The following is a 12,336-nucleotide window of genomic DNA, read 5'->3' on the forward strand; positions in this document are numbered from 1 at the left end:
TCTCTCTCTCTCGCTCTCGCTCTCGCTCTCGCTCTCTCTCTATGTCGTGTGACTGCTAGTATAGTCTCTCATCACAGAATGTGGGTCATCGTGTGAATAAAGGTCACTGTATTCTCCCCTCTCTTCCTCCACTGGTTTTGCGCATCTTTAGGACTAAAAGGAGTAGTTTCTTCCACTGTTAGAAGGAAAAAATGTAAGTGATTGCGCCGGCGCTGCATGCGCGCACACAGTTAAGCTTTGCTACCTTGACAATGCAGCCTGTTCATTATCATAATAAAATAGTCAGTCAAACATATGGAAAAAACTATGTAGTAAAAAATAATAAGGTTAAGTGTTATCACTGTACCGCCGTGATGTAAAACATTTTGTTTTACGTGGATATTGGAACGCGTGTGAAGTACAAAAATAAACAATAATTTGCCTTCAAATACATCGCGAATACAGAAACATTTGATTTTGTGTGGAATGAGAGACCCAGCATTGGTTTTAGTTTCGTTTGAACCTAAATGAATTCGTTTTGGCTTGTCATTTATATTGCTATAGCTTCTTATATTTTTAATTCTTTAATTATTTTCTAAATACTGTTAATTGAAAGGATTTGTTGTGGAGTGAGGGGAACTAAAATAGCCTAGCTATGTTTACAGTGTTTATTAAAATGTTTGTATTAAATGACTTTTTAAACCGTTTAACTGATTGTATTAATCGGTCAGAATTCTTACCGTCGGTTAACTGGTTAAGCGGTTAAAATGAACATCCCTAAGTGGGACATTATAGAGGCACCATTCATCTGGCCAGGATTTGGTTTTTAGCCCAGAACATCTCTCTTGAATTCACTTGTTTTGGTTTTAGCCTTTGATTTAATTCACCAAAAAAGAAATCAATACGGAAAAGAGTGAAATAAAAACTCTCCTCTTTTTTCTCCTGATCTGTATACTTCTTTACAGTTCCATAAATACTTATTTTTATCAGCCATTTAAATGGTAGCATATTTATAAAAAACATTTGAAATTAAATAAGCATTAAGTGCATGAGTGAATTTAATTTAAACATGCAGTACATTTGTGTTGCAGTTGCTTAATAAAGTCAGCAGCCAGCTGCAAATAACAATATTGTTTAATAAGGGTTCATTTGGTCCCAGCTTATAAGTCTGAAATAAATAATTTATTAATTATAAACTTATCACTAAACATACATTAAAACATTCTTTTTGTGTCTGCAATGACATAACATGCCATCTATGGCAAACACACATGCACCAGCACCATGAGGACTGTTGATATTAAGGTTCATGAGCTTCAGTCCTGCTCATCCCTTTAAACACATCCTGTTTGCTCACCCTGATTTAGCTGTGCTGTCACGTGCTGTGAAACTTTCCAACCAGATCACACAATGATGGTTAAAAAAAACTGTAGACTGGGGGTATTCCGTTCAAAAGTTAAAAGACAAAACCCTGCCACTTCTTTTCATGCCCTAACTATTGTAAAACAGGAAGTGGGTTTTGATGTACATTTGAAAGCTGTTTTTTCCCCTAACATTGTTTTGTGTGTTTGGCTATTTTGTATAAGAGGTTAAGGGGATGTTATACTACAGGAAATACAATGCAAGGAACAATGTAAGAAAAACGTTTGGTAATTTTCTGCCAAGACATTATCTTTTCTCTTCTTACTTTCAAACACGGGAACATTAATACAGCTAGCTACACAATCTAATTTACTTCAGTTGCTTTATTTACTAAGTTACTAAGATGCCGGACTAGAAAACTAGGAGTCAGAGGTCCATGTTCTGTAAATGTGATCATTTAGATGACTTATGAGAAGCTGACCTTGTTTCTTTTTCTGTTAATATACTGTATTTTTGTCTGTTGTTCTGTTTCCTACAAATAAAATTTAGATGTAGTATGTAATGTACAGTCCAAGGGATTTTACATTTGCTCCTCATTATTTGTGTTCTATTTCTTAAACACTTTTTTTTTTCCAAATTGACTAGTTCATCCAAATTAATCATGTGGTGTGACAAATGTTACAAATGAAATAAAGAATGTGTTTTATTAAGTAATCTGAGGACATAAAATCTTAATGCATAATTATCAAATAATTATCAAATGCTGTTTGAGAGAGTTTAAGATAATACATCACTCCACAGAACAAATGGATTTCATGTCAACTACTCATAAATTGATTTTACAGTGCAGTATTTATTTTATATATTATATATTATTTTGTTAATTAGTATTTTGTATTGTCTAAGCACAAGTTAGATGATTAATAATTTTCACAAAAAATGTGCTCTTATCTGTTTGTGCCTCTCTCTCTTCAGGTGTCTCTTTTGTGTTCATGTATGACTCTACTGTTTGCTGATGGAACAGAAGGTCTTCAGTAAGTCCTACATGGTGTCCAGACTGCCAAAATTTGGTGCCCGTCCTGTCAATGGTACCCCCTCATCCCTTCCCAATGGTACGACCCAGACTGCGCTCACGCAAGAGGGCAAGAATCCACCAGCTAGGCCAAATGGAGTGGTCAGAGCCTCCTCCTTCTCCATAAAATGGAGAAAGGATAGTGGTGGGCCGGTGGACCCTTCAAACCCTGTTGAGGGCACGATACCAGAAGAGAGGAAAGAAGTTAACTCCCAACATTCTCCTGGAAGTAGGCAGTTAAAAAGCCCTTCTACTTCCTCAACCAAAGTGCGCAGGTCTGCCTCCACATTGTCCACTGGAAGCCCTAAACCTGCAGCCAAAACCCCTAAATCCATCCAGAGTCCTAAACCAAAGCCCAAATACTCTCAAATTACGACAGCCTCCAAAAGTCAGGACATATCCCAAAAAAGCTCAGGCTCCAAGCCAATTCAAAATGGGACTTCATCTCTGGCGTCTTCACCGGGCCAAGCAAGCTCTTCGGGGCTTCAGCGACCAAGGGTGAACTCTAACTCTACTCGAAGCACCTCTAGAGACAGTTTGTCCCAGTCCAATGACAGCCTCTCACGACAGTCGCTCGTGCCTGACTACATGGTGCGTTCTCAGAGCTTCACTCACTTCAAGCAACTGCCCTCGCCAACGTCCACTGCACCCATGACGCGCTCCTTCTCTTTCAACAAGGCTGTGGAGCTAGCCAAACCGCTAACTAATACACAGCTTCGTCCTCCGCGAACACTTGGACTCAAATCTCCTTTGAGCCTGAGCAAAGGCCGGCTAGTGCTCGGTTTTGGGGACCTGGGATTTGAAAAGGGGATAACAGATAGACTACCTTCTGGGAATCCTTCTTCAGAGAGTTTAACACCTCCTAATTCCATAAAAAGGCCTCTTCTGCCTAACTCTGTGCTGACAAAACCCTCATTACAGGCCTACAGGCTAAATCGACCAATTCCTGCCAAACCGCAGTGCCCTCTAGTGGTTGGGAGGGGCCCAGTGGAGCGTGACATTATAACCCCGCCTCTCACTCCTGAGTTGCTCCATTGTGCCACAAAGAACGTAAGTGTCTGACTCTATAATTTACAGTACCATGCATATTTTAATATTTTGGATTACAGTCTAATATTTTGTGCAATAGTTCAAGAAATAGTTCCCAAATGATTTTCTTTCTTCTGTGGGACATGAGAGAAGTAGCATTGTCAGATTTGTGAATGTCAGATTTGTCTTTTTATCGATATTCACAATTTTCTTATTTATTAATATTATAATTTAATATGGAGACTTCATAGTGAATGCTTTTTATTGTTGTCTAATGATTTGTTGCTTATTATTGTGTCTCAAATCATTATGCCATATATAAAACATGTTTTATTTTCAGTCAGTGTTCTTGTTCTAAATTTAATAATATTTGCATAGCTATTAGTAGCTCTACTGGAGCAAAAGGGGTATTTTGGTGCCACCACAGAGAAGTCAAACTATCGAAACATGATTGCATTGCAGTTAAATAGTTTTATTTCCATGTTGTATGTGTGAAAAGGCATCAGCTTCCACAGATTCCCCAGAGGAGCCTGTGACAGAGCCAGGGCTGGATGGGAACCTCCGCTACACTGGGGAGGGTATGGAGGACATGTCTCTCTCCTCTGCATCTTCTCTGGAGAGGAATGACACAAGTGAAGAGTTCCTAGATGACTTTGATAATCTAGGGGACCAGTCGGAGAATGGCATCCCTCTTAACAAAAATCCTGTGGCCACTTCCACCCAAATGCGCCTGCAGGGATTCTTAAATGAGACCATGGACTGGACTGGGATTGGTCTGGCAGGTATAGCTATACGTTATTCATCTAATTCTTGCATTTATGTGACAAACAGTACAGTGTTGATAAAATTATCCTATTGTGGCAAGCATGCAGAGTTTATGCTATGTTATACCATGTCTGTTCTCAGGTGGCAAGGCAGATTCAAGTGATCCGCTCCGTGGTCCGCCGCTCATGTCCCCTGACGTGGATCGTCACGCGACCTCCTCTTTGGAGCTCTCCCCCTCTAACAGCTCTGGAGGAACATACATGTGGGATGAGGAGGGCATGGAGCCGCTGGGACACAACACACACATACACCATTGCAGCAGTTATGAGTCAGACCTCAACAGCATTGTGAGTATACACATACCCTCCCAAAAAGAGTTTGAACTACCCATAGAAAAAAGTACTGTGATGGAACTGTGGTGTAGTGATATCAAAACCTGGGATTTACATTTACATTTATGCATTTAGCATACATTTTTCTACAAGCTCCAATGTACAGTAAGCATTTAAATACATTTAATAAAATTAAGAATAAATTATATAAGGAAATTTAGTGAATAAAGATAACTAGTAATTTTTTAAATAATAATAATATAATAATTATAATTATAATAATTCATTTTTTATAATATTTTTTGTTGTTGCAGATAATAAGTTATTTTGTTTTTGCTTATAATAATAATAAAATAAGAATTATTGTTTGATATGATTGTTCTTGCTAATTTATTATTATTATTATTAGTATTATTTAAACAATATTTTAATACCATGTAAATGGTAATGCCATGTTTTTGGCTGTTAACCCTTTAAAACCGAACGTGTCGGCGGCGACACAATTAACCATGCTGTATTCATGTTATCATAACTCACTAACCGTTTACACTATGAAAAAAAATCAAATTGCTCCCGATAGTAGACATCTTGCGCTTTATGACAATATACGGCTTAATACGGTAATTGCATGCTTTCCATTAGCGAATCACAGCGGCTTTCGGGGAGAGGGGGGAGGGCGGATTTGAAGCGGGAGATACGGAGCGCAGCAGGTTAGAGAGTTTGAGAGTGCAAAATATAATTAAAAAACGGACGAAAACATGGCGAAGAAAGGTTTTACAAGAGAGGAAGCGAAAAACGGCCTATTTTAGCTTTAGGTTCTAAAGGGTTAATAATAATAGTAATAATAACTTTACCTCTGTTACCAGCCCGATTTTAACCACATCTAAACTATTCTCACATTATAAAACTGTAATACAACAGTGTGACTGAATGTGGCTCTGTAAGTCTTGTAGAAGGCTGTTCTGTTCCATACTCTGTGGGTGTTTGTAATCTTTCCTCTGCTGTGCCTTTCGATAACCCATCGCTTCTGTACTACTTGTTGTTGGTTAGTATGTGCACTTGTGTGTGTGACCGGATCTCTCTGTCCCTATCCTGCTAATTATTTTTTTGCTAATTTGGGATTAGTCTCTGTGTCTCTTACTCGTGACTCTGCAGGAGTCTGACTCCGGGTCCCGCCGTTCTTAACAGAGGTCCTGTTCTATCTCTGCTGTTTCCAAAGCCCTTGATCGGGTGGGAATGCGGAACGGTGCCACTTAACATTCCAGCTTTTGATCCCAATGAAGCAGACTGTGATGTTGGTCCTAATTTATTTTTTTTTTGTTTTTTTTTTGTTTGTTTTGATTCATGATGTCAGATTAGCTCAGTGGATTGCAGAAAGAGTTAGGCTGGATTTGAAACAGTAATCAGATTTGAAATACCAGACTCCTGTAGCAGATACACAAATGCACTGACACCACTGACATGCTGACTTGACTCTGACTTCAGACGTTATGTAATCGCAGCATATATACATTTGAGAGCAGCTGAGTCATTGTTATCATACTTGAGGGTTGTTCCTCTGATGTAGTTGTATAGTGTGGAGGAGGAGTTCAGTTTACATAATGGACTGTGCTTCAGTTTGAGCTGGGCTTTAAGTGACATCTTGTGGTCTACTGTAGGTACTGCAAAAATTTATTTTGCATGTGTTTCTTGTTTGTAATGCTTCTTAACACCAAACATGAAGTATTAAAGTTTGTTGCATAACTTTTCCTAGATCTTTATGAAGTGTCTTTGCTAAACCTGTGTTACACTGTTACGTGTAAATCAGTGGGAGTCACATGCACGGTAATTGAATGATTAATTCGATCTCCTGACAGCAGTGGATCTGCTTTAGATCCTTGCTCTGTGTCTATCTTTAGTTTAAGACTCCTCTGCTCTTACCGATACTGAAACAGGCCGGGGCCGGGCTTTATTTAGCGCTCATCTGATCTTACCCTCAGCAGGTGATGTAATGGCAAACTTTATTTGCAGGTTGCAATGTATAAGCAGGAGGTCAAACTTAAATTTAGGTCTAAATACTGTTTAATGCTGTTTTGTGGAATTTAGTTATTTTATTTTTTCTATACCATATAAACTTTAAAAATGAATGAACTCAGTGTATTTAAAAATAATAAATAAAAAATATATAATGTTCTATTCCTAAATACGCTAAATTAAAAAACAAAACAAAACAAAACAAAACAAAACATATCAAACATATATAAACATATCAAATTGAATAACAAGGTTGCATTTTGCCTAAATTAAACTGTCTCACATTATAGGCTTGTTAATGTTGTACCAAATGTTAGTTGGAAATATTGACATTAACTTATTGTTAAAATGTTCTCTTAATTAATGAATCAATTAAAATATGCAGTCTTTCTCTAAAAAGTTTTTCAAGGATTTTGGAGAACTGGGGGAGTATAGAAACAGTTCTATAATTTGTGAAATGGTGTTCATCCCCAGTTTTATATAATGGAATTACTTTTGAAATTTTCATTTTATTTGGAAATTTACCAGATTGAAAGGACAAGTTAAAGATATAAGTTAAGGGCTCTACAATTTCTTCAGTAACGTATTTATTATAATCATATCAATGTTATTCCAATCCATGGAGGATTTTCTTTTACTCTTTCTTACAATGTCCATTATCTCCTCACTATCCACTGTTCTAAGAAAAATAGAGATAGGATTTCTATTCCAAAAATCAACATCCACCGCTTCTGTTGTTTCTGGCTCATTTATAATTTTTTACCAAGTCTAGACCCACATTTACAAAGAATTTGTTACATTTACATTACATTTAGTCATTTAGCAGCAGCTTTTATCCAAAGCGACTTACAAATGAGGACAATAGAAGCAATCAAAATCAACAAGAGAGCAATTATATGCAAGTGCTATAACAAGTCTCAGTTAGCTTAACACAGCTATTGTTTTTGTTTTTTAAATTATATAATAAATAAAAAGAAAACAGAATAGAAAAAGAATAGAGCAAGCTAGTGTTAGTGTTTTTTTTTAAACCATTAACCACTTCTTCCTTATTATTTATTATATTATCATTGCCAGTGTAATATTCCGGGTAACTTTTTATTAAAAATTTTATTTTTATACTATTTAGAATATTCCATAAACCTTTAATATTTATTATATTATAACGTTTTAGTATAAACTAATAAGTAATTCCTTCTTACACATTCTGATAATATTAATTAATTTATTCTTATACTTTTTATATTTTTTTCTGCTTCTGGGGTTTGATACTTAATAAATTGTCTATACAGTGTGTTTTTCTTTTTGTAGGGATTTAATAATCCTTAAGTAATCTATGGATTATTTATTTGCATTTGTTTATTATTATTATATTGTATTACAGGACAGTTTTTGTCATACAGTGATGAAAAATCTTTAGGGATCCATTATATGCTTTATCAATATCATCTTCATCATATAATATTTTCCAGTTTTGTTTCAATATTTCTTTCTTAAAAGCATTTGCTTTTTACAGTTCTTACACTTTTATATTTGAAATAACTAATAACCTTAGGTTTCCAATACTTACAGTGATAGACAGTAAAAATAGGTAAATGGTCACTGATGCCATTATAAATAATTTTATTAAACGGAAAAATGTTATTAGTGTAATGAAGGCCATTTCAGTAGATGTACTGTATGATTTTAAATGTTGGATGCAGTTGAAAAAATCATGAGCTAGGGTGAGACATGCTGAAATTCCTATCTTAAGGTGGAGAATACAGGTGTTTGATTTGATTAAAACTAGTTTTCATGCTTGGCTATTTATTAATTTTTTTGTCAGAAAATGTTTTTATCTTTGTGAAATGCATTGATATCAAAACCCTTACTGTACTTGAGACCACAAGAGGGCAGTATGGATTCAAGAGGCACAAGATATGTTTCTTTCCTTACATTGTATACTTGTGTGTTTTGTATGTTTTTATCCCTCTGTTGAAAGCACATCCCCTTTTGGGCTCTTTTAAGATTTGTTTATTTGTTCTAAATATAGTCTGTCTTACAGGCCAATTCATTAGCTGCTAAATGATCTAGGTGCAGAAGCCTTTGTTTTTAACACAGTAAGTGATTCTGAGACATGCTTTTATCTGCTGCTGTTTCAGCATTAATTAGCTGAGATTTATAGAGCATTGTTTAAGCTTTATCATTTGCTAACATTACTAATACTGTAAACAGGATTTGTTTAATTTTTATAAATATTTAACGTCTGTAATCAGCTCTTAATTTATTAGGCTAACTGGTTTATTGACTCTTTCTTATTTTGCTTAATCTCTTTGAGACCTGCGATTCCAAATGGCTTTTGAGAGCATTTTCATGCACACAACCACCACACACTCTCAGAGCCTGTTTTTTTGTGTGTGAGTGCTTGGCAGAGCTCTGTGTGGCACTACCAGTATGTGAAATCGAATCTAATGCACATATTCAGGGTGACAGGAACACAAACTGAAAGATCAAAAGCTCTTTACTCTCAGGCAATGATGAAGCGTAGACTTTTTTCCCCATTTTTTCCTATTCTGAGGTGCCGGCGGTGTTTTGAATACATGACAATAATATACTTGAGACACATCTGTTATGATTTAGTCTTTACTGATATAGAAACTTAGTTGTGCTCCTATAATACCTAAGCTAACTAATATGAATTCTGTCTTTACAATTGTGAGTTTAATGCTTTGTACATTGTCTTATTAAGAGGAACATGAAAATGTACTGCATGTTCGGTCCTGTAACACAGTTCATAGGTCATTTGAAGCCAGTGTGTCCTGGGAAAAGAGATCTAAACTGCATTTAATTAATTATGAAACATGCATAACAGTTTATTAGTATTTACAATAAAAAATGATTAATTAGGCATTAAAAACATCACATTTTTGATATGAGTATTTTTGGAAAAATACATGACTCAAAGTTTTATGACATTTTTAACTATTTGAACTGATTATATTTCATAATAATGCAGTAAATATTGATATTTAGAAAGTGTTTTGATCCATAAACATAAGCATACACTACCTACAAAATAAATACAAAAATGAAATCTTTCTTGATGAAAAAGTTTAAATTTCTTAATAATAAACCTTTCTGTCACCAAACATTTATATATATATATAAATATATATAATTTTTTAAATATATATTATAGACCTCTTTTTTTAAATTACCATTGAAAGTTTGGCTCTTTTCGAAGTATATCTGTAGGTGTCTGAGTAATGTAATATGATTCAGGAATTCAAACGCATTCCTTTTGATCCCCCCTAATATGATGTTTCACTCCCGAGCGCACCACTCAGATTGTGTGAAATGTGATCCGGATTCTGGGCTTGTCTGATAGGACCTTCCTTAAATGTTATCTGAGGTTCTGTCTGTATCGGTCCGGCTCTAAAGGGACCTTTAATCCGATCTTCCCGGCTGATTTGCGCAGGCTTATGTGAAATGGGCTATGTTATTCCAGATCTTTCAGCACAGGAGGAGGGTGCTGATGGAGCTTGGGCTGCATATCTAAGCTGCCGCCCGGCGCAGTGAAATGTCATTTCCTCTGAAGCAACCTGCCGTGACTAAGCCCCTTTATACATGGAGAGAGTCAGAGAGAGAGGGACCTGAGAGACTATGCGTGTGTAGGTGAAGTGTATGAACTCTGGCTGCTTAGAATACACATTTTGTGTACACTTGTAAGACAGTACATTGTGTGTGTATGTATTAATGTCCTGGAGAGGGGCCTGTCTCTTTTTAAGTACATATTTATATGATGGATGGGATTGGAGGACGTCTTGTCAGCTTAGATGACTTGAAGAGACGTTTTTGTTCTGTGAATGTATCACAGTTGCATGATTGATAATGTTTTCTAAAGTTTGCTGAGAGCATATTTGTACTGTGGTTCTTTCCCCAGCTGCCTGCTGTATATGAAATATGGGAAATTATGCAGAAACGTTCATAATGTACTGTTATTTTTTGCAAGAAAGTCCCTCATTTAGAAAAGCCAATGTATTTAACATAGCTTGAAGGGATAGTTCAGTCAGAAATTACAATTCTGTCATCATTTACTCCATACATCATTTCTTTCTTCTGTGGAACACAAAAGAAGATTTTTCTTAAAGAATATGCAGGCTATTATTTTAAAAATGATGAAAATGAATGATGGCCAGGACTCTTGAGCACCAAAATGACAAAAAAATATGGTCCATATGATTCATGCACTACATTGAAGGTCTTCCAGCCATTTTGTGGGATAAAAAGGCAGAAGTAGTCGTTATAAAGTCATTATACTATGAAAATCTTGAATCTTGACTCTTCCTTAGCTCTCTGTAAACCGTTAATGACATAAGTAGCTATGTCTGATTCGTGAGTAAATCATTCCTTGGTGTAAAATCTTTTGAATGAATCTGCTGATCGAATGCTGACTGATTCTTTTACAAATCAGACTGATCTGTTTCTGGAGTTCTCACTGACTTGATCTGGCAGATTAACGGCCCACTTAAATGGAAGATTGTCAGTAAATTACGACTTAAATTTCAGTCTGTTTTTCACATAAACCTATTGTTTGCCATCAGAATACTTGGAATATAGAGCATAAGTTGTATGGACTAATTTTAGGACCGTTTTAATGCTGCTTTTACATTCTATTTTAAACTGGACAGCTCCAGTCTGCATCCAATATTCTTTAAAAATTCACTGTTTGCATTCCACTGAAGGAAGTCATAAGGGAACAACATGAGGACAGAATTTTCATTTTTGAGTAAACTATTTATTTAATAATAATTGGTCCTATAAACATGAGACGCGCATATTAGTATCCAGCTGCAGAGTCGCAGCTGATGAGTGCGAAGCATTCTGAAAAAGCTGCGAGGCGCAATGGTCAAAGATTTCCATCTAGAGCCATATTTATATAGAAAAGCTATTTTCGATATAATTAACGGAGCTTTGTAAACAGCTCAGAGTAATCACGTCATCTCCATAAGAACGATATGATTGGCAGAACAAATTTACCTGTAGTTTTGAAAAGGTCCTGTTGACACATGATCTCTTTAACGGCAATTTACCAGTGAAGACTGTGTGAAAGGGGCTAAACTCTTCCTCTGCACATGTGGTGAGTTTGGGTTGCTTAACGTTCATCTGGGAAAACTGTGCGTTATCTCACTTAATTTGTAACAAGTCATTTATAAACCTATGCCAACACAGAATAGGGCATCTTGTACCTAGGTTTGGGTACCGAAACCCGCTACCAATATGGCATCGGTACCTGTGTAACCGGTATGTACTAGAACCGAGTCCGAACGCAGATTTCGGTGCCTCATTTCGGTGCCATGCCTAAGCGATCGATTGAAATATTTGTCCTCTGGTTCTCCGAAACGGATGTAAGAAACATCATCGGGGCACCGCACATGAAAAATAATTTCCCGACTGAGAAAATGCACGTGAACTCAAGTCGGAAAGGTCTAATAATACAAATCCAACCAGAGTGTCCATGTTGTTTTCACATTCCGACTTAAAAGCACAACTCGGGAAATGAGAGCATTCGAGGAGCGCGTGAATGCAGTAATTACACTTGCTCTGATAGCAGCAGGTAGCCTTCCGTTAACTAAGCTAAACATGCTTAAATTAAAATGCCTAAAGCTAAACCTCCCTTGTATTCACATTTCTAAACCTGTTGTCCAACAAAAGAGAACATTATAACCTTTTTACTCCACAACAGCAGTCAAATGCTTCCTTTTGTGATCTGATGAGGCTTCTTGTCACAGAATGAGGCAGAAAATA

The 12,336-nt window shown here is 36.2% G+C and overlaps 1 protein-coding gene across 4 annotated transcripts in view; it reads left to right on the plus strand.

Annotated features, from left to right (window-relative positions):
- Window positions 1–12,336, plus strand: part of LOC107654853 (serine-rich coiled-coil domain-containing protein 2-like) — a 53,140-nt gene that overhangs the window by 12,100 nt on the left and 28,704 nt on the right. For all 4 annotated transcript variants that reach the window (XM_016442131.1, XM_016442134.1, XM_016442133.1 and 1 more), the window contains exons 2-4: window positions 2,317–3,463; window positions 3,942–4,224; window positions 4,349–4,554. In XM_016442131.1, the coding sequence (XP_016297617.1) occupies window positions 2,357–3,463; window positions 3,942–4,224; window positions 4,349–4,554 (1,596 nt within the window). In that variant the 5' untranslated portion in view covers window positions 2,317–2,356. The remainder of the gene's footprint in view (window positions 1–2,316; window positions 3,464–3,941; window positions 4,225–4,348; window positions 4,555–12,336) is intronic.

This window comes from Sinocyclocheilus anshuiensis, unplaced genomic scaffold, assembly GCF_001515605.1.
Source record: "Sinocyclocheilus anshuiensis isolate Anshui unplaced genomic scaffold, SAMN03320099.WGS_v1.1 scaffold335, whole genome shotgun sequence".
Classification (NCBI taxonomy): domain Eukaryota; kingdom Metazoa; phylum Chordata; class Actinopteri; order Cypriniformes; family Cyprinidae; genus Sinocyclocheilus; species Sinocyclocheilus anshuiensis.